Source organism: Brienomyrus brachyistius, chromosome 17 (genome assembly GCF_023856365.1).
Source record: "Brienomyrus brachyistius isolate T26 chromosome 17, BBRACH_0.4, whole genome shotgun sequence".
In the NCBI taxonomy this organism is placed as follows: domain Eukaryota; kingdom Metazoa; phylum Chordata; class Actinopteri; order Osteoglossiformes; family Mormyridae; genus Brienomyrus; species Brienomyrus brachyistius.
The window spans coordinates 14,175,300-14,198,642 of NC_064549.1; the positions used below are offsets into that span (position 1 = coordinate 14,175,300).

The 23,343-nt window shown below is 43.7% G+C and overlaps 1 protein-coding gene across 8 annotated transcripts in view; it reads right to left on the bottom strand.

Annotated features, from left to right (window-relative positions):
• The window catches only part of LOC125711630 (cell adhesion molecule 2-like), a 223,849-nt gene that overhangs the window by 59,203 nt on the left and 141,303 nt on the right, over window positions 1-23,343 (bottom strand). For 7 of the 8 annotated variants that reach the window (XR_007383067.1, XR_007383065.1, XR_007383066.1 and 4 more), the window contains one exon: window positions 8,614-8,640. The exons of the other annotated variant lie outside the window; for it this stretch is intronic. Coding sequence is in view for 4 of the 7 variants with exons in the window: in XM_048980758.1 (XP_048836715.1) it covers window positions 8,614-8,640 (27 nt within the window). In the remaining 3 variants the exon portion in view is untranslated. The remainder of the gene's footprint in view (window positions 1-8,613; window positions 8,641-23,343) is intronic. 8 annotated transcript variants of the gene reach the window in all.

Below are 23,343 nucleotides of genomic sequence, written 5' to 3' on the forward strand. Positions count from 1 at the left end.
GACATCAACCCAGGAGAAACATCTGCCTGGCCCATCTTGGTTTGATGCATGTGGGAAAGATGAAGGCCGGGGATCATATCGATTACAGTATCCTGTGGTTAACCTTGTGAGCAGGAGATGAGAAACAGACACAAAGAAATTAATCCATACAACTTTGACTAAGCAGAATGTATTATTCATGCAGGAGTCGTGAGGTATAAAAATCTGGCTTCGGCTTTTATGTCTCGCATAACCCTTCCGAATGATTAGCCGCGTGATTCCGATTGATTGATCCGATTGTAAAATAACGGCTGAATCTCTGCTGTTCAGTGGTCCATCCTCGTCCTGGGAGAGCCATTCCATCCCGTGTGAAGCAGTATGGCTCATTGGACGGGAAGGGCGTTCGACCCACTAGGAAAGAGAAGAAAAAAGCCGCCGACCGGAATGCGGTTCGTGAAAAACTACCCTCGCTCTGATGCCACTTTGTTGGGCTTTCTCTCCCCCCCCCCCTCCCCCCCCCAAAGCAGAAAGTTGGAAATACGGTCCCTCTAGATGGGAACATAATGAGGCTCGTATGCCTCAGATGAGAGTCCCGTTTCGGCCGAATGCACCAAATAATGGGTTATGCGGCCTCTGGACGGGCAGCCCGCACACCATCGCAGCAGGTAAACCGCGGGCAGGGGCAGGAGGCTCGGAAACAAAGAACATCAATTCGGAGAATAAAACTTCATCTTAATTCATTACCTATGAATAATTAAAACAAAGGGAAATTACCGTGGGGAGCCCATCTGTCTGCGTTCCGAAGCCGTCTACCTCCTAACCCTCTTCAAACGCAGAGACGCGAAAGCTTCAGACAACAGACGAGAGGCCCGGCAATCTAAGAGGAGGTAGCGGCGGATCACGTCAAAGCCGATACTCTCGACAGCCCCTATTACAGGCTCATTTTCATAGCTTATTATGTTCCCGTAAAAGCAAATCAAAGGGAGGACTAGCTCGTCACTTTGGCAGACACGTAAGACTCCCCAAGTTCAATCAGATTACATTTGTCGGAGTAGCTAAGTCTTTTCCCACCTCCCACCCCCACATCCAAGCTACTTTGCGTCACTGCGACTCTTTACCGTCGACGTTTAGAATGAATGACCAACGGCTGTGTTCTGAAAGAAGAGGATGTTTCGACACTGGACCCGAGGCCAAGCGGCCTCTGGGCCCGCCATGACGGACCACTCAGACCTCGTGCAATCTCGGTTTTGCTTTCTCACTATAGTTCTTGTGAAAGTCCGACTTGGTGAGAACCCCGAAAGGCCCATGTGTGCAGAAGCTCATGTAACTGTCATAACTTTCAAAGAGATCAGAGGGGAATGATTCCCTTTATCTGAAGTTTGCTGGTTCTGTTTAAAGAGACTGAGCATAGCAGGGGGTGGTAGAGCACCAGGCTCTCGAAAGCTCATCTAGTAACACTCCATGTATCCATGTCGAAAATACACACTTTGCTAGCATGTCACTTTTGTTACCTTTTATTTTTATTTAAAGTTCCCAGTTTCATTTCCATTTCAGATATTTTTAAGAATTCATAAATAGTTCGAGCTTTCTTTTTATTTTCTAAAAAAAATAAGCGATTCTGTTTAATTATCCAACAGAAGACCATTAAATGCGAAAGGACTGGATTTCAATTAGAAACTCTTCTTTGATATTTTTCAATGATCAGTGGTATTTTAAAAAACTTCACCTAGAGATCAGCTGCTCAGATGGGAGTTGCGTGTGTGAGTGGGAGAATGAGGCACAGTCCATTGGTCCAGAGAAGAGGGTGTCCTATTTCCAAATGATGAGAACAGCTCACACACACGGAGAATATATTCTCCATAAAAGCCTGGGATGCAGGGGCACTGACTACATGTAAGGCCACTGGGGGTGAGTTTAGGATAGAACCCAATTCCTTTGCATTTTCTCATCACATAATCTACGGAATGTTAATTATAGAAAGTTGGGTATTTATGATTTTGACATCTATATGAAAACAGGTCACTATCAAATATTTAAGGATGACTATGACGACCTGTGATGTCCTATGTTAAATGTTCCTAGGTCTTCTTACAAGAAGTCTTCTGTTACCATTCAGTTCTGTCATGCACCTATAATCCAAACTTTATTAATTTGTAGAAAGCAAAAAAATTGCATCATTGCCCACAGATAGAATAATGAATGAAAATCACATTTCTCATTGGCTGAACAAATCAAAGCTCGGATCAAAAATAATTCCAAATTAAATTAAATGAATTCACCCATCAAGTGAAACGGGAAAGGACAGCATATTTTCTTGTGTTGATTTAATTTACTTTATGACATTTTATATCCCTTATCAACTTGATAAAACAGTGTAATAGTGATTTTAATTTGATTCAGGGTACGGATTTCTTATTAGTATGTTAGACAGATGCAGGGTAAAATTTTAATCACACTTTTATGATTGTTATACTCTCTTTATGCTAACTTTTATTCACATGAACTGTAACTGCCATGACATCAGTTGCATTTTTCAAAGATCCATCCATCCATCCATCCATCCATTCATCATCTAACTGATTATCTTGGTCCAGGCTGCTGGATTTCTTTAAAGGACATTATAATGCAAAATTCAGAGAAACTCCAAAATAGATTTAGTTTCACAGATTTCATCATTTTCGGTGAACAGTCTTACAAATGGGGGGAAGGGGGTGCTTGGGGGTTGATTTATTTTATGCTACATTGCTGTTTTGGCTGAATTTGATTCCTGGTATGTGAGCTCCACTCTCTGCGTCGCGTTAAGTAGGTCTCACAGCTTGGAGCTACCCTTCGTGATTTCAAAGTTGCTCCAGAACAGTGCAAAGATGCGTCTAAACACAGCCCAGGAAAGTTTATGTCGGCTTAACCTAACTCTAATCATCCACTGTGCCAGTATTCTAACTGATATGCCCTCCCTGAAAACTTAATTGGTAACTGAGCCTTAAAAGTGAGCATATTATAGAGAATGTCAATAATAAAACAAAGATATACGTCGTTCAGGATTTTACACTGTTTTGGAAATCAGCACATTCATTTTTCACGCAGTTGAGAGAGGAGAACAGCATTCAGTCATCACACTGCCTATTAAACATTTGACATAACCAGCTGTAGTCAGTGACTGCATGTGATCTGATTTATTACACGTATGTGCTGAGAAAGTTTAATGCCCTTTCAAGGTGGCCCTAAGATTACTTTTCAAAACTAATTTATACTAAAGGAATTCAAGTGTGCAACAAGGAAAATATTTTGACGTAAATGGGTTACAGTGTAATCCGGGATGCCATTTTTTTCCTCTTCTTGCTGTCCTAGGGATATTCCGAATGTACTATCATGTGCAACAAACTAAGTACTAATTAAATTAAACACAGAAATGACTCCCATTAGCCTGGGCTGCAAACATTTCTAATAAGCTGCAATTTTTTTTTCCATTTCAGAAATTAATTACAAAACCACAATGCAGACGAGGCAATTGCTTTCTCATTATATCAGACAACAGATGCTGAGTAATTGTAAACAAATATGTGTAATGTAAATATTTAATTATTCCACACTTCTATTAGTGGTGACCAGCTCGCGAGGGTCCATAATCAAGCTGTCGGTGTGAGCCAATTTGGATCCATCCATCGGGAAAAAAAAAGTGCATATAATACAATGTCTGAAAGCCAGATTCTTGTAAAATAAAGGCTCAAGGTACCTTAATCCCAGTCAATCAGGAGTAATTAAATAATGAACAGGTGACCGTGTGAATATCGGTGATAGCCCTCCCCTTTGTAGTTGCCCTTACGGTCCAGGGGACTATACCATCCATGTCAATCACTGCAGTTAAGTCAGTCTTAACCTACTAAACTTGTGGAAAGGCTGGCTAATGGCTGGGGACCAGAAATGGGAGCGGGGAAGGCTGGAAGCGAGAACTCGTGCAGCAACAAAGAGGCAAGGGCAGAAACATCGCATTTTTCATGACCTCACGCTCATGCTTTGAAACGACAGCTAAAACGGCGAAATGATACAATAACGCAGGTAAAGTTGACGGCTGCAAAACCTGTTTATGGTTCTTTGTGTCCTGCTTCTTCCAAGGCTCTTCTTACTGTTTCTACAAGGTCACAGCCCTTGAGTCATGGCCCTGCAACCTAAATGTCTCAACTAGTAAAAAAAAAACAAGTTTGAAGTCATGTGACCTCGACTAATAACAAAAATAAAAATGTCAAGAAGAAAAGCTGGAGGGACATAGTGACTCTTAAAAATTATTAGGGAGTATAATTTGATAAGAAATAATAAAGGTGTGTTTTGGGGCTGGTGTTTATCGTGCATTTGCAGGGGGAAACGCAGATCAAATGGGCCTAAATTACTATATAGTAGCTGCATGGATGCTGACACAAGCTAATGCCGAACATGAACGCTGCCACTGTTCATCACCTGACTTTCAGCCACTGACCCCCCCCCCCCCCCCCCCCCCGATTCATCTGAAAGTCTCCTGCAGGAGAACCAGCTCCTCTGGTAATGACGCCCCTCTCGGCCTGATGCGGGGGCGTCTTTGCACTGATCCCTTTGCCCCCGATGCTGTGAGAACCCTGTCCAAACTCAGGGAGCTGGAATCACGTGACGGTCGGACATGATGATGCTAATACATATTTTTGTTATCGCTTCTCAAACGTAATTCCTAAGTACGGTGCAGCCGTAGTGTTTACTCTGAGAGAGTAACGAGGATGACAGACTGCTTCCGCAGCATGCTGGTTCCTGCAATGGACCTGAAGGGCAACAGCCAAAAGACATTTAAGACAACACTAAAAACACTTAAGAATCACACAAAACAAGAAAAAACTAAATATTATTGACATGCATTCCCCTAATGAAATGATTGTTTCCTCGGTAATTTTTTTACTGCTTTCTCAATGTTTTGTCTTTTCTTGCGTTTCTTGTTTTTGACACTTCAGGGCCACCATAGTTTCAGGTGAAAGTGGCCCGACTTGCCATTTGTATGTGTGGTGGGCCACGCCCCCCAGCTGCCACCACGCTGATACGGTGCAGCAGGGATGGCACAGAATCTTTCAGCGGACAGGAAAGGGAAAAAAAATGGAATGAGAAGGACATGCATGGGACCATGTGAAGACAGGGGCTTGCCGGTGAGGCTCATTCTCCCCTGCTGACCCTCTTCGCTCTCTAACGCTTCTCCATTATCTCCTGGCCGGGTGGCAGGCACAGGGCCCCTTCTCTGGGCACGGTATAATTGCTTTGCACGGCTGGAGGCCCAGCTGGCCTCCTCGTTTCCTCAGCCGTGCAAAGAGGAAGGTCCTGGAGAAGGAGAGCGGGTCCTGCCAGGGGTGGAGGGGGCCGCAGGATCCCAGAATCAAGCCCTTCCCATCTCTCTCTCTCTTCCTTGCGGCCCCCTCATGTAGAGCCTGACACAGCGGACCCCCGGAGCTTCCGGGGCCATGAACTGACGGCGCCCCCTCTCCTGTCTCTGCTAATTACCTGTTTTTACAACCCAAACTCTGCTAATTATCCCCACACCTGTTTTCTCTGCCCGCGCTAATTAATAATTATTACAGAGAATTAATAATAACTGATTACATTTGCGAAAGTGAGCGGAGAGGATGGCGGCATCGGCGGGGGAGGGATGGGGGGGCGTGCCCAGGGCCCATCAAGAGAAACCAGCACACTCACAAGCAGATCCTTTTAAAAACAGATAAGAAACAGCGCTAGCGCTCGCTAGCTCAGCTAACACGCACGGGATCATTTGGCACGCTGGCCTTTGATTGGCTTACCCTGTGGCGAGGCCGTTTCTGTGCTACAAACACATGGGGAAACAGATGGCAGAGGTGGTGTAGTGGAAAGGTTGTAGGTTCAGATCCCACTAGGGGGAACTGCTCCCGTGCTCTAAAGCAAAGGTACTTAACCTGAATGCTCCATTACATATTCATCTGTATAAAAGCGTCAGAAAAAAAAAACGGTATGTAATTTCCTCTGGTAAAAGGCATCTGCTATGAAGCTAATTAAGGTAATGCAATATTATGTCGTGTTAAACATTGCCTTTGGTTTTTCAAAGGAGAGATGATGGAAGCATTATTTCATTAAAAGAAACAGAAACCATTTATATTTTGGTACATTTTTGGAATTTATCCATACATCTATTTACTTGCACTTGAATGCATTCTTGCAGTTTTTATACATTTATCCTCCACACATGAATATCGCATATATATATCAGTCAGACTGTGTGTGACCATTGTCTTGTCTTCATGTATCTTATGCGTGACGACCACTGATAACCAGACACAAATTTCCTGTGTGTGTGAATATGGCCAGAATATGATTCTGATACTCAGCATCATCAGTAAGGGACGTTTACAGTCACCAATCCAACAAAATTGCATGATTCTGTACTGTGGAAGGAGCCCCATGCAAACAGGGAGCAAGCACGCAAAATTAAAAAAATGCAAAGATAAAGCTGGAGCAGAATTCGAACCCATAACCAGGTGTGAGGCCACAGTGCTCCCTACTGGACATTTGATTGAGGAAGAACAGCTATATATTTTATTGACGATATCCATGTATGGTGGACAGGCAGGCTGTGGACACAGAAGGATGAATGAGTTCTGTATGGTCCGTGCAGAATCGATGCGGAGAGGACAGGATGACGGGGACATCTCACCTCATTGTTCAGGGCGTGAAAAGCCTTGGGATTGCTGATGGTCAGCGGAAAGCCGAGCCTGGGGCGCCGCCAACACTATTCACTCTACGTCAAGAAAGCGCAAAGACACCTTCTTGACTTTGGCCGTAATCGTCACTATAGATTTTCTACAAAACGATGCGAAAACCATCAGATGGAAGTAAATGATGATGGCTATCGGGGCCTCTTCGTGAATCATTCGTGAGACTGGGTCTTGCCCGTCTCCTTGTGATCGAGATCGGTTACGTGAACCATAGTAGATCGCTGAAGACTCCAGTCAGTGCTGGCGGTTAAGGGAAGAGACACACGGACCCGTTACAGACGTTTCTGGGAACAGACAGAGTGGCGAGTCCAGAGGAGAACGCGACTCGACGCAACTCAGCTGTCCGGAGGCCGACCTCGGAACACCCGGCGGGTCGAGGGTGCTCCAAGAGGTAATCATCGGCCTCTCTTTCCACGACAGCGGACAGAGGGATTTGATGAAGTGTTCTTTCCCCACCGTGATGCGTCACGACTGGGTCGGCTCTCTATCATTTCAGGGAGTCGGGACCCTACGATGACTTCCTCCACGTCGGCCGGCTCTCCATCCCCCACCATACATCATGTTATAATTTCAGCGGCACAGTTCCGAAAAAGCGCTGGAATACCGCAATTTTGTGTTATTATGCCATTTACGAGAGTAACAATAAGCCATTGCGGCTCAGGCTTGAATGGATAACCCATTACTGGGTTATGATGGCTGTCAAAAGGTGGCTTCTCCGGCCGAGACTCCTTTTGGGCCTCGAGGCACTACAGTGGAAAGTCACTGAGGACGTGGAAACGCCTGGTCAACGTCACCCAGGTCTCCCACCACTCTTGTTCCCCTAGAACTTTTCATGAGCTCATCTCTTAATAACCTTACGAAAGACGGATCTGATTTTTCACACGCCTGGCTGGTTTGTAAAGATAAATATTAATTGTTGAATGAATTGAACATCACGAGCAATTCCACGCTCACAACCGCCCTTGTGATGCTGTAACCAGATTTTAATAATGCAATATTTTTCACTGCTGTTAAAGAATTCTCAGATTTGAATACATAAATATGCAACGTAACTTTTTAATCAAAAGCATGTTTACAATAAAAAACTGACCCGGGATGTCGCCTCATGTATATTAATGTATCTCCTTTTGTAATTTTCCTGTCAAAATATACTCCAGTGATAATTAACAACATTCAACAAGATTATATGAAGAGACAAGTTGGAATCATATTGGGAGATGATACAGAATACAATGTAAATCTTGCTGAAAATTCAGATACATCTAGGTGCATCTGAATGGAAATGGATGGTTCTCTGTCAAGGTTTGACATTTTCAGCAAGAATATATTGATTAATATATTTTTCATTTCTATGGATAGAAATGAATCTTCTGATCTGTTTTCCCAGCAGTATTCTGGGTGGGAAAAAAAAAAACACAATAAACTAAAAGACTAAAAACCAATGAAGCAAAACCAGTCAGCCAGTCAATATTCAAATCGACAGATCGCGAGGCTGGTCTCCGATTTCCTGTGGCGATGACCTGCAGAAATATCGCCAAAGTAGCACTGAATGCTGCACTATGGTTTAAAATGCACTGTGCAATTCATAATTGCCAATTAATAATCATGACAGTGATTGATGAATCTTTTGAACCCGCAGAAGCATATTTAATAGAGGTGAAAAAGAGCAACAAGCTTTGGCAAACTACACACAAATGACAACAAGGATGAGGCAGCAGGCATGGTGCACTGGATTGCAGCAGGCATGGCGCAGTGGATTGCAGCAGGCAGGGTGTAAGCAGTCTCCCCTGACCTGCTGAAAGATTGAGGCCTGTCTGTTTTTTTTACTGGGGGTCCCATGCGATTGCGAGGCCTGCATCGCAAGACACTGAGGAGAACCACTCACCTCTCCCTTTGTTTTTTGTAGCTGACGCTGGAAAGAAGTCCGGTAAGAGGGCAGAAAAGGAAAGAGAAACAGAAAAACAAGAGATTAGACAGGTTTTACCCCAGAGGACGGTGAATCAAAACACGATTTCGCACAGGCAGAGACGTGATGTAATCTTGCCTCCGCTGGACCCGTAATTTGAGGGTTTTGACAGGACTTTCGGAAATCTCACGGGCAAAAGAAGAGCTGCATTTTCCTCACCACTGCACGTATACCTGTCCATTATTAGGCAATATAAACTTACTGTTTGTAATATTAAAAATCATCATTTTAAACTTCGTTCGCTCCGTTGCAAGTTGCCTGCCGTTGCAGTTTTGCATATAAATATGTTTTTATGTTAATATTTCCAGTGAAAATGGAAAAGAATCTGAAAAATAGCAAAGGTGGAAGAATTTTCTATATTATCTTTGTGTCTCGTGCAAAAGAACATAAACTCAAAGGTTTTGGAGTATGGTCATATTCTAATATATTTATAGGAATAGGTGAAAATAATCTTATTTGTAAGACACGACACATAATACACATTGACATTCGTGTGGTGTTGTTTTCTAAAACCAGCAATCCCAGTGTTCGTCACAAGTGAAAGATGCACCAAGCTGTATGTTATATTGCTTTGAACACCATTTTTAGCAAACAATGCCAAATGTCCAGTTATTACCAAACAGGTTCCTCTATCTCAAAGCGAATGGCAATTCTAGCTATGCGTCAATCAAATCCATACTTAATTTGTTTGCAAAATCCTAAAACTTTTTATGTTTTAGGATTTTTTTTTACGGTACTGGGTAGTTATTCATCTCCAACATCGTTTTTGGCTCCCAAATCTAATACCATTGATATAGTGAGACACTTTGATAAGATTCTCTTGGCTGTAAGCAGAAAAGTCCAGCCAGCACGCCAGATGAATGCTAATGGACACCTCCAACCCTGCTACCCAGGCTTAGCGATCGCAGGGACTCCTGGAGTGAGAGAAATCTCACCCCCTCCCCCAGCTCACTGACTCCTCGCTAAAACACACCGGGTGATAATACTTGGGAACACTTCAGAATACTTGGGCCTTCGAAGTACTAAAATGACAGAATAGAATTATTATCTTGAAAACAGTTATGTCCCATTCAATTTCCTCTCAAAGATATCAAAGATGCTTGGTCGTTTTATTTCTTTACTGCCTTCCTTGATGCCCAAACAGAAACAGGATTATAATGCAGGCTTACCCAGACATCGTATCTGACTCTCAAAAATCGTAGTGCTCCCCCACAACCCCCCCCCCCCCCCCCCCACCCCCAAATCCCATGGCAGCCCTTAACTCCACGCAAAATGCCAGGTCCAACAGCGGCATGGAAACGGATATTCCAGCCTCTTGTTCCCATACAGTTCCCGACCGGCAATTAGCCATGTGTCTCGCCGGGAAGTCTTCTGGTCCAGGGTGCTGGGCGTCGGGTCTGAATGTATGCATATTATAGTCTGGCCTATTTCTGAAATGGGGCTTGAGGTCTGGGACAGAGTCACATCAGTCGGTCCCTCTGGTGATTAGTCTAACTAGCGGTGCGGAGATCGTCACACTGTGCTACTCTGATTACCATGCCAGATGCGAGGAGGCCCGGCCTGTCTTCTGCTGATGAGTAGACAACTTCACCAGGCAACTCTAAGCCACAAATTCAACAGTGGCCCGATACAACACGTGACCACGCATTCTGAGACACTTTAAAGTCATGCATGCTACTAAAAAACCCTCAATGTCCTCTTTTAGCGTTTTCGGTATAATGCACATTTGGTCGGTGGTCAGGCTTAATTAAGCACATGGACTTTGTACTCTCTGTTTCTGTGTGACACAGCTCCGTGATCCTTCTCTCACAAGGGTGGGGGAGCTTTTTTCAAATTGTCCTTCGCCCGCCAAGAGCCGAATGACACCAAATACCGCTGTCAGCCCCCGTATGTTTTCCCCGTGGCCTCGGGCCAGCGTGAGATGCGTAAATAATTCAGCCATCCTGTATTATTAATGACATTTGAACTGTGGGTGGGGGGGCAAGGGGGGGGGGGGGGGGGGCTGTGCCTTCATCCATTCAGAGCGACAGCGTCACATATAATAAATAGAACAAAATAATAGAATCAGTGCAGACTTTTTGAGAGTTGTGTCCTGATTTGATTTCAGTCAGCTCAACTTTGCCGATAGATCAGCCCAGGCTTCCTCATCTGAGGAGGAGATCCCGTTGAGCTGGGTTTCCCTAACTTTTGGATAGAAGGTCCACATCAGATTTCTGATCATAGTCAGAGGTCCAGAACAATTCTCAATAACAAAAAAGCATTTTATGAACATCACTGAATTAACAATACCTTTCCATATAGACGTCAATATATGACAAAATGGAAACTAAATGTAAAGACTGGTTTAACGTTAGCGAATTGTTTCGATTCTGTCATTGGGGTCGGGTGGGTGATTATGACGAGTTATGTGTGTGCAAACTTTGGTGGCTGCACATTGTATTTTTGTATATCAAACTAAGTTTTTTTTGTTAACCACATTGACTGACACGGTGCATTATTGGTCAGATCCGGATTCTCCCCTGCCCTAGACAACAAGTGATTATAGAGGCAGATGGATGTCACTGAAAGCAGTCTTTTAATTGGTCCAAAAATGAAAATTTTGGAATGTATACGTGTGATGTGACATATTTGCTTCACTTTAAATTTGTTTGTATGGAAATTCTCCGTTGTTTACAGTCCGGATTGGAAATCAACAGTCCCACCACAAAATCATCTCCTGTCCAGGAACCAGTCAAGTTCTCCCGATACACGCCAGTATTGGATTAAGGGCTGCTGTCAGACAGGCTCATAATTACACGCTTGTTGACTAATTGATTCACCGACATCAATCCCTTGTCTACTCAGAAATGTATAAGTTGATAATCCATAAAGACAAATAATACAGCTTCATGAACCGAAATAAAGAAATAAATGATATTCATTGTGCAGAAATGTCTGTTCTCGGAGATATATGACAGTAACCCCAGCAAAAGGGTTTAAGCCTTAAATTATAAAATATAATTTTGGATACATTTTGAATTACTTAACATCTTTAGTACATCATCGTAAACATGTCTTAAACACAGCAAATTATAGCAGGTCTGTCATAAACCAGTTTAAAAGTAATGTTATGAGAGCTGCCAGCAACTGTCAGAACTTGTTATAAATTATAACTCAAACAAGCGTGTCTGTTTCTTTTCAACGGTATTTTCCTTGTTAGTTTTTAATTTTTCATGCTGCTGTCTGTAACCCTTCAGCACCGTTCCTTTCTGAATTGTCCCAAACTTTGGGAAAATGACAAAAACAGTTTTCATGGTAGAAATATGAAAGATTTCATCAACGTTAATAGATACTAATAAAAGGAATAAACAGACTGGTTTCATATAGAATGAACAATCAAGCCGAAATGCGACTGACGGCAGCACAAACGATAAACACGACTCTTTAGCGTATTTTTCCCTGTCATGCAAAGTTATGAGAGATGAAAAGAGGAAGAGGTATCGTTGCAACATCTGCTAGCACGGAAAAATAAAAGGTACATTTATTTATAGTCTGCAAAGCTGCAAAGCGTTTGGTAATATATCACAAGATGAGGAGGAGTCTATTCCTACTCGACTGTCTACTTTTCACTTTTGTCCTCCAATACAGCACTTTGCCAAGAGCACCCATGTCTATAAAATACTCTCAAGCTAAATCTTTCCCAGATTTTTAAAATAGGCCTGTGAATAATAATCCATCCATTGCATCCAATTTCCAACCTTGTATGGAGTACATAGCCACAGGAGGTCGGGAGTCCATGGCGAGAAGCGCAAGGAAAGACGCACCTTGGCCTGCTAGTCAATAGCATATCAATGCACAGCAACACTTCATTGATCTTTATTAGCCTACCCCGAAAGGCGGTCATCGGCATCGCCTTTGCGCAAACACAGGGAGTGCCGCACAGGAGGTGAGTTATGCACAACATCGAATGCACACGTTCGACACAGTCGATCTAACTGCTTGCACAGATCTGTCGAGAAAGGTTACACACGTCGACCTCAGCTTATTCAGGCACTCGCACCTCACAAGACAACGCCGGCCTTGAGGGACAGCACGGTGCGAGCCCATGCCTCCTCAGACCTCCTGCAGAGTTACTCAATTCAATCCCAGCAGTCAGAGCCTGCAGATACCTTCGAATAACAGAAAGGGAACTGATTTTTGCAGTGACTTGCCTCCTCTGAATAACAGATGCATCCCAGGTTAATGTTTCAGGAATAATACCCTTTCCTAGTCAAGAAGGAGGTGCACATAATACCCTATTAAATCCAGCAATAAAGCGGACAAACAGCCAATCAGAAGAAGGGTCTGACAGGACAAGGCAAGTCAAGCCATGGAGTCCAGTATTATCTGCATATCACAAGTAGTCTAATCTTCTCCAATGCTGTCTTTCTGTGTTCCTGCTTTACAAGTATCATCCAGCAAAACAGCACTTTAATAAAATTCAGAATCACACCAGTGTCCATAAAACACATTAAATCGTTTCTGGATTTTCAGTTATATACACACACACAGAGTGGGCACTTTGTTAGGCCTAACTAGTACCAAGTAGGACCCCCATTTGCCTCCAGAACTGCTTCAAGGCTGCATTCTGAGAAGCCTTTCTCCACACCACAGTTATGCTAGGCTATTATTTTTGCACTTGAGGCCTTCCTGTTAGCTTTAACAAATGTGCCCATTCTCCTCTGACCTCTCTCGTTAACAAGGTGTTTTCGGCCAAAGAAATGCCATTGACTGGATCTATTTTGTTAGTCACACCATGGTGAGTAAAGTCTTGACACTGTAATGCAGGAAAATCCCAGGAAGGTGGCTGTTTCTGAGACTATGAAACCATTACATCTGGCACCATCCATCCATCCATCCATCCATTTTCTATAACCACTTGTCCTAGGAATCTGGAGTCTATCCCAGGAGCTACAGGCACAAGACGGGGAATAACCAAGGATGGGGTGCCAACCGCAGCCAGCAGTTACATCACCTTCACAATCCCTTAGATCACGTGCCTTAGCCAGTCTAATGCTTAATCAAACAGTAACTGAACCTCTTAATCTTGTGTGTGCTGAATATATTGAGTTCGAGCCACATGATTTGCTGTTTGAAGGAGCATTAATAAGCAGGTGTACCTAAAAAAATGGCCTGGAGGAGAAGCAACCCCATGCAAACATCCATTCATTTAGTATTTATGATGCCGAGGTGAGCTTCTTCATCACGACGTTGCAGTGGAGTGAGGTCACTGCATCGTACTGCAGCCTGTGAGAGCCCTGCCCTGTGGTCTTGGTGCTGTGTGCTTCACTCCCCCTAATAAAGCACATGCTCTGCAAACAAGTCAGTAATCTGTTAGCCCTGCAGATCCTCAAGCTGCATTCAAAGGGGTAGTATGATGGTGTGTGACTCAGTTTTGGATAAAAGTCTGATGAGCTTCACTCCCACCTATATATGTGCATATGTCTTAAAGAAGAGTGAGACGAGAAAATGAAAGCGTTCCCATAGACCTGTTATTGTGCAACTGGCAAACAAAAAATACCCAGGACTGGGTCACGGGGAGAGCGGAGCCACATTCAGGCAGGGGAGGGCAGGACGGCTTGTGGGAGCTCTACTTACACAGAAATGTTCTGAGGGTAGACCAAAGAAAATGATTGATTCAGAGATAACCAATCAGATTGTAGAGGAGGTGGGTCCAAGCAACTGGAGGAGGCATGATTAAGACCTGATTCGTTAGTCTGACATCTGACCAAGATCTAATTAATTTCTCTGAACCAATCATTTTTCGATCTGCCTTCAGAACATTTTTCTGCAAGTAACAGTCCCATGAGCGGCACTACTTGTCATTTGTCATTATGCAGACAGGTAACAGCTATGCTCTGGCTTTCATGTCACATGCCCTGGTGATGCATGACCAAACCCTGACGAGGACCCAGAAACGATCCCCCAAACTGTCGATGTCAACTGCTTCCAAAGGTCTGCTGAGACCTGGCTTTCAGAAAGAACGGGAAAATCCAGAAGGTTTCGGCAGCACTGAGCCAACGGTAAATGGATGGGGAAGATGCAGCATGGTGCACCGGGCAGCGTGTCCCCCAAGACAGCAACGCTCTCCTGCGTCTGCGAGGATGCTGAGGGCGTGAAGGGGAGAGGGCCGGCCTCTCTCACAGAGAGCTAGGTAACAGAGATGCCGGTTTAAGTGGCCCTTCAGTGAGGCCTCCCGGCAGCTTCCTACACCTCCTGCTCACAGCAGAGCCTCTTGTGCACGGCCGGTAATATTCTCTCCTTGTGCCCACTGTGCCGGTTCCTTGTAGGGCAGCTGGTGCCTGCTGGCTGCGCAGGTGCCATTCTGGGCACCCGACCAACTGCTGGTCCCAGTGACCAAGCCGTCCTGGGACAGGGGAAGGGATGGAATCCAGCCAGGCCGGCCGCAAGGAGGCCAGGCCACACGGAGGACAATTATGGCGTCACGCATTTGAAAGTTAATGCTCAGAATATACTTTACAATGATCTAACACTCTGCAGCATATTAATAGAAAATAATATAGTGATATAGTCATACAGTATATTATAAATTTAACCCTAACCCTATCAAATAGAATATTTTTCAGAAAAATATTCCAGATGTGCTATAAAAATATTCAATGTATTTAAGCTCCATGTGTTTCTCAGCCATTTTGAATCATTTTTTTCCATTGATATTTTAAGCATTTTCACCTTCGAACTTAGGCAGTCCACAGAGGCATCTTTCCTCGGCACAGCGTGGCCAAATTAGCAGTTCAGGCTGTTGTTCATCTTTGTTTTGAATCGACTTTGAGCGAGGAGGCTTTGACGGAGGTAGGCAGTTACAAGCCGGAGGGGGGCGGCTGGTCTGAAGGCTTTAAAGTTACTGTTAGTGTATGCTACAGGTTTACCGGCAGGGTCACTTACTGTCCTAATGCTGACATCAATCATACCACTGACCACTGGGATTAAGCCAAGCTGGGGCTCGGACTGAGGATTTCTACCCCTGGTCCACATATCGATGCAGTATACAAATTATTTTCATTAAAAAGCCCAGGGTTCATTTTCTACCTTGAGGGTGGCACGTCGGCTCAGCGGGTAGCTCTATAGCCTCACTCCTCCAGGGTCCTGGGACTGGTTCCTGGCCCCAGCTCTGTGTGTGGAATATATATCTCCCTTTCCGTGTGGTTTTCCTACTGACATAGTCCAAGAGCAGGCCGTTCAGGTGAATCTGAGTGTCTAAACTGCCCATTGAGTAGGATGGACTGGCATCCCATCCAACGGGTCCCCTGTTTCATGCCCTCTGCTTCCTGGCACGGGCTCCAAGGCTCGCCACAACCCGGCGCACAATGAGCCAGTGTTTCTTAATCCGGCCCCAAACAAGCTACATTTTTGCTCTCTCCCAGCTACCAAAAATGTGATGTGTCTGGCAGGGAGCTGGGAGGGACCAAAAACGTGGACCGTCTGGGGGGGGGGGGGGGGGGGGGGGGTCGGACTGAGAAACACTGCAGTAAATATCCGGTCAGTAATGCTGAATGACACACTTTCTCTTCGGGACACTTCGTATCATAGACGGCTGTTTCGACATCACTTTCATTCTGTCCAATACGCACAGTGCAGAATATACTTCTTTAATTAATAAGCAGCATAGAGGGCTGCACAGTGCAGCGTGTGGAAATAGCATCACGATGACGAGACTGCAGGTCCACTTTATCCTTTATTTCGACTAAGTCACATTTGTCTCCATCTTCTCAATTAACTTCATTTGCTATAATTTTTTATGAGAGCAGGGAATGTACTGAAGTGGGAGCCAATTATTTAGCAGCATCACACCGGCCGCATAATAAGCACAGAGAACGTCGCTTCCAGGTTGACGGTTAACCCTCATTTGCACATTTTCCTAGCAGAAGTTACAAACACACAAATTATCGTTGTCACAACAGCGTGCAGAAATCAGTTTCAGGCAACATGTCTGCGAGGCCAATTTGACAGCCAGCCTCTCAGAGAGTCTCATAGCTCCCGCTGGTTATTCATAATCTCATGATCTTTGGCTCCCATCAAAGACCAGATCCATATGGAAATCCATAAAGTACACAAAATTGCCCAAATTACCCCGAGGCTCTGGGCACGTCTGCTTCCGAACAACTCCAGGGGTGGCAGGAGGGAATCATGAATCACTTGAGGTGGCGCATCAGCAAGATATCGGTAAGGAACGGGGGCCACAGCTTGTTTTTCAACAGTAGGGGGCGGAAGTGAGCGGGAGAGGATGTGTGGGGGTGGGAGGTTGGTGTGCTTGATTGAATACTATAGCACTTTCCCCCAGGTGATTGATGGACACAGGATAACATATCAGAGGCAAGATGCCGAGGTCGATGGTCACCTTGGTCACCAGCCTCTGTTATTTCATCATTTGTCAAGACTGTGTCCAAAATAATTAAATGTTCTTCCAGTTTAAAAAAAAAACACCCACAGAGAAGATTGCACCTTATTATGACAAAGAATTTATCTGTATTAAAAATCTAGCCCTTGGAAAACACTATAAAAAATAACTTGACACATGACAAGCCTACATATACAGAAAAAGGGGGGTTATTTGGAAAAATAAAAGGTATAAAACTTATAAAAGCATCTACAGAGTCTATACATTTGTGAGCATGATGATAATTTAGTTTTTTGGAACAATTTCTCTGCTGTATAGTTTCAGTAGCAGAAGATTAGGGACCAATAGGGTGTTTGTTTCAGTAGGCAGGGAATACTTATATGAATGGTAGTACATTATCTTTGGCTGACCTCCAGGGTGACTTCAGTGACCTTTCACATTAGGACATCATACCCTGAAAAATAGAGGTGGAGATGGGGGGGGTGGTGATGAGATGTTATGAGAAAAGCTGGAGAAGCCCAAAGGGCCAGGGATATTTGTGCTCTCTGGCTGAGTTTGATTAGTAGCCGAAAGAAGTTCCAGAAGCATCTCCCCGAAACATGTGTGGATCTGTACACGGTATGGTTATCGCTTGGTGATTAAATGGGGGGAAGTTTTCTAAGCGATGCATTCATTTTTTTTTTTCAAACAAGCCCAAATACTTATTAATTAGACAAAATATACGTATTTACAATAATCTCAACAAAAGCCTGCCCACCGTCAATCTACATTTCCATGAAATGGCTGGAATTTAGGTTGCATCACAAAGGAATTCATTCTGAAAAGCCGAAAGCCTATTGGTTTAACGTTAAATAAAGGAAATCTACTGGATTCTGACTTTTGCTGAAATGTAATTTGACAGCGGCGTCAATGCCACATAACAGCCGCTCAGACAAAGGCTGTGGACAATAAAACTCTACTCAGTACCACACCCCGATTTCCGACTTCATCGCCCATATATTACGGCAACAATTTGCTTCAGGCAATTAGGCTGTGATATGCGAGGAAAGAGCTTCTGACATTTTGTTTGCATCAAACCCACATAGCAAAACTCACACAACTGGCTACGCGTGACTCTAAAGCCAGCACTGTACAGTGGCTGCAGGAAGACTCTCCACTGGAGACTGACCAACAAATCCGTGCAGATTAAAAACACATAGATCAATAACAGCCGTTCCCAGGTGGCTCTCCCTCATCTCTAGTACACATAGCATCTAAAGCTTAAAACAAATTTGCTGGCTTTATTACCCCTAATCTCCACTACCTTATACCCAATTGCAAGCCTATCCGTTTGTTCAATATATTTACACGCCAGTTATAAATTACATACCTCCATTAACACATTTAATGACAGTCCAATTCCAGAATTACATATAATGCCAAATGTCAGAATTACTTCCTTTGAGCCAGCTTAGATTTTATAAGAGAGGCATAATTGCATTTTTTTTTTCAGAGCGGGGGAATTTGGCACCATCCCTGTTGTACACTGGCGTGAGCATCTCCGGGTTGATGGTTGCCAATAACAACCACAACGGTACCATTTCCTTACGTTTTAGTTACATAAGGCACCGTTAGGGTTTTGAGAAGACGCATTCGTCATTAAAGAGGACGGTGGATAACTAATCTGAAGGGACAGAGGAGTGACAATTTGGCAAATTCCATATTTATGAGGTGCGGACAAGGAGTAGAGGAGAACAATTTGTTCACAATGGAAATGTATTAAATGGGAGGAATACAATTATCAGTGTAACACGGGGCACTGTGATGACAACCACTTAAACTTCATTAGTTGTGTCAGCCTGTTGTTGCGGTTAGCGTACAAGCAGTCACTGGCTGGGAGTCTGCGTTTCCGGAGGGGGCCCATGGACTGAACTCTGTCTCCTTTAGCCCCAGAACTACTGTCTAAAGCAATTAGACAATTTCTCCAAAGCCCTTTTCATGGTTTCTTTGAATTTCCTCAGTTCTGCTACGCTAACCCTATTGTCCTCTTTTTTTCTTCTTCCACTTTGTCAATGATTTTCCTACAAAAGAACGTGCTTTCAGATTTTATTAATGACTCAGAAACCATCAGAGCAGCTTGTTTCTTAAAACTAACGAGAACTAGAGAGGTCCCCAGGAAATGTCGGATTCAGCATTTGAGTGCACATTTGCAATAGCTGTTTATGTTTACCTCGTATGTGTTTGAGAGCGAGTTTTTTTTGGTAAATTAACCTTCAGGGTTTAGGATGATGAAATTTCATAAAAGCGAGAAGCAGAAATCCCAGCGTTTGTCCATGACGATGACAAACTGTCAGATGGCTTTTATCTCCCTGTCTCGGAGAACGGTACCGAAAAATAAACAAATGTAAATAATTTTTGGCACGTCTGCTGTGATACCTCAAGAATTGGGACAAGCAGGGCTGGAATCCCACACTTAATGATAATAAATTGAGACACACTGACTGTGACTAAATGAATAATGATTAATGGCAAGAAGCCAAACATACAAAACAGATGTTTTGCTTTCAAAATGTCTTTTAAGTTAAAACACTGAAATTGCGTCTCCTTGAACTTAAAGACGAATCACTATTAATGTAGAGCAGTATCACCTTGGACTCAGTAACATTACGAAACAAAAGAAAAACTTTCTGGGAAGTCAACAGCAAACTAGAATGGTGCATTTTAAACACTGACGATGTGAAGAAATTCACAGCGTTGACTTCAATGACGTTGTTGCGGTATTAATAAGACATCGGCCAGCAACACAGACACAAGTACGACGTGGGGGGGGGGGGGGGGGGTGCAAAAGCCGCCGATACTGAAGGGGTGGAAAAAAATGACCTCTGGTGTTGCTTGGCCTTGCAGCGGGGGTGGGGGTGGGCTGGGCTCCATGCCGGGGCTCTGATGAAATATACATTGGCCCCTTAAATATTCAGGAGGGGCCGCAGTGACCGACGTGGAACGAGCGCGGTGGTTAGCAGTGCAGACAATGAGGACGGAGAGGCTCATTATGCAGCCACGAGTAAAGAGAGATGGTGAGATAGAGGGGAGCAGCAGAGTGACAGCCGAGGCTGCACTGAATCACAGAATTCAAATGCAAATCGCATTCAGTGCTGTGCAAGTAATTACATTAAATCCTTTGTTTTGTAATGTTATATTCAATCACATTCAAATTGCATTACATTATCGATTCGCTTCGCAGACATTTGTGTCCAAAACAAGATCCATTCATTACTGATTAGTATTTTAGTCCCTTTTTCAAAGTGCTTCCCATCTCTAGGGTTCAAAGCTGCAAAACTTTTGGTCCCATTTCTAGTTTCCTAACATCCATCCACTGGTATAGTTAGTAACATTAATAACTATGAATTATACCATCTAAGATGGTAAGTAGAAGGTGCCCAGAGGGATACAGCGATGACTGTTGTGTTGGTTTTCAGTTGTTAACACAAATCAACAAGCCACAGAAAGCCAGTCTGTCACATGACACTTGGGTACGTCACATGACACTAGAGCTGGAAACATACGGCGGTATTTTCTAATGAATTTTGCATGTGACCTTGAATATTTTCTATTCTTTCTGCATTTGTATCCCACAAGATTATTCTGGAAAATATGCTAATAAAATGTCTCGGTCACACGTGCACTTGTGTCATTCACACAGCGACACCGAGGATCTTGTTTCTAGTCAGTCCTGTGCCATGGGAGGTCTGGCATTTCTAGGTTGCCTGAGAGGTTTTACCCCAGAGAAACCAGCTAGCATGGAAAAACAGCTAAAAAAAGAAGCTAAAAAGGCTATAGACTAAAGCTATTATTAGTTACTGTTATTATTTTGATTATTGGTGCTAATGATTCATTTGATATGCCATTCAATACTGTTGTTCCCAGCCCTGCACACTATGCTGCTTTCGATTGGCCACACGGCCTCCAGCAGCCCTGACTGTGATAAACGTTTTGAAGATGGACTGATGAACCAACACTGCTGTGCTGGATGTCCCAATTTAAATTTTGCTGATTTCTCTCATCTCTATTCATTAGAATCCAGTTAAAATAAATATCTGATCCATTTTGCATCTTGTGAACTCAAAAAAAAAATCAACAGAGAAAAAAACACATCAATAGAATCTGATCCAATTAACATTATCCAACAGCAATAGGAGGCAGACACAATAAAATGTGCAATATTCAGAAAAAAAGCACATACTGTTGTTGATAGTGAAGTGGAGGCATGCAATTTGCTGTTAGGTGTTAATTATCACAGCAGTGACTCCAAACAAATAGTAAAAATAACTTTGTCCCAGAAATTGCCGCGATTCCTTCAAACCAAGGCGGCTACAGGACGGGGCGACGCTCGCCATGGTGCTGGAGGTATTCTGCAAGATCTTCTGCAAGCGATAATTGGTAGCAGAAATTTCAAGTTCTGTTATCTCGTTGCCTAAAAACGGAGCAAAAGCACGTCTGTTTGAAGACAGCTAGCTCCCAACTGTGACTCTTCTTAAATTCCCCCCTCCCCCTCATTATGGAAGCAGCACCACGGAAAGATGCAATAACATCGAACTAACCAATTACGGTGGTGAAAGAAACAAAAAAAAACACACACACACACCAGTAAACATATGCCCTTTATTCCCATTGCTTAAATGGGAATGCTTTGCGGAGGAGCATAAATACGAGCAATTTTGTTTTTATGCATTATGCATCATGCTCAAAGTCTTTCCAATTAAGACGCCTTGAAGCTGCCTTGCACATGGAGCTATAGATGCCTGGTTACATGGAACGATGTTAATAAAAAGAGAATGAGAGAATTGATTTTATACAGCGAAGGACTAATGGAGGTTTTATCACACACTTGATTAGGGCCCGTAATATTTCACAATTAGTGAAGGTAAATTAGGTCTCGCGAATACCTCTGGAGAGCAAGGATCATACTTCTCCTTGCTATACCCTTCAATTACCGATGCTGTGACTTCTTCAGGACCACTGGGAAGGTTGTACCTGCTAGCGGTGGTCCCTGCATGAACCCAGGAAATTATGCTCATCGAAGGAAGGCAAGCTTCGAATTCCACACACCTAGATATCACACCACCCCGATCACAGGGATTCTGGCAGAACCTTGGTATTACTATTGAAGGCCCGTATTGGCTACAAAAAAAATAAAAAAATAAGCCCTGCAAAAATTCTTGAATTTCAAACCATATGTCACAAGGACGTCACTCCTACAGATAAACCTGCGTGTGTGAATGGTTAAGATTTCCCTTTTTAAAGGTCTTACCTCTTAATTGTGCACTATAAATAAGTCAGATTTAGGTCCAACACAATTACACTCCGGCCCCAGCCGTCTATTTTCCTTTTACCTTGCGATCATTCCTTTTGTGCGGATCCTTCCAGTAGCGCTCACTTCAGAATGCTAATGGGGCTGCTTTTTCTGCCCTCCTTTTCCGGTGCGACCCACCGGTCCCGCAGGACACTTTGACAACCACCCTTGAAATTTAAATTTCCCATTTAAACCCTGACTTCTGCGAGGACAAAGGGAGCACTGCCCGTGCGTGTCGCCGCCCCCCTGACGCATTTCACAAGCTGACATGCTTTACAAAACTCTGCTACTTTATCTGATTCCACAACGGATCCCAGGGAAGGTGATAGTTTATTTTAATTCCCATCAAAACATGCCCTTTGAGCTCCTGTGTGAACGCCTCATATACAGCTTCTCGCTACTGATCATACGTCAGAGATACCAGGTAATAATCGGGGGCTCTTTGTTTGTGAGTCAGAGCATTAGCACCAGGGGTTTGGCAGATATAGCCCCCAGATACCCCGTCCACGGGTATCTGCTCATACTATCCATCCATCCATTTTCCACCCAAGAGGTTATAATCTGGTGAAATGTACATCAAACGTAAAAACACGCGCTGTTACACACTAAGGGAAATTCAGCGGCTGCATCTGAGGACTGTGGGGAGAAAAAGCACACAAAACAAGTAAGTTGTGAAGGGAGCCAATCGAACCCTCAACCCTGGGGGTGTGAGGCCACAAAGCCAGCCACTTGAACTGATACAAGTGACAAAATTTTTGAAATGACTAGATTTTTCTTCAAAGATTAATAGCAAGACCCAGTGAAGAAGCATGCAGGCCCTTGACACCACAGACATAATAAGAATATTAACACGATTCTTGGAAGAAGACAGGGAAGCAGATGCTAGACTCACTTAGTAACTAACACTAGGTACCTCTGACATAGCTCCTCTTGGACCATCTCC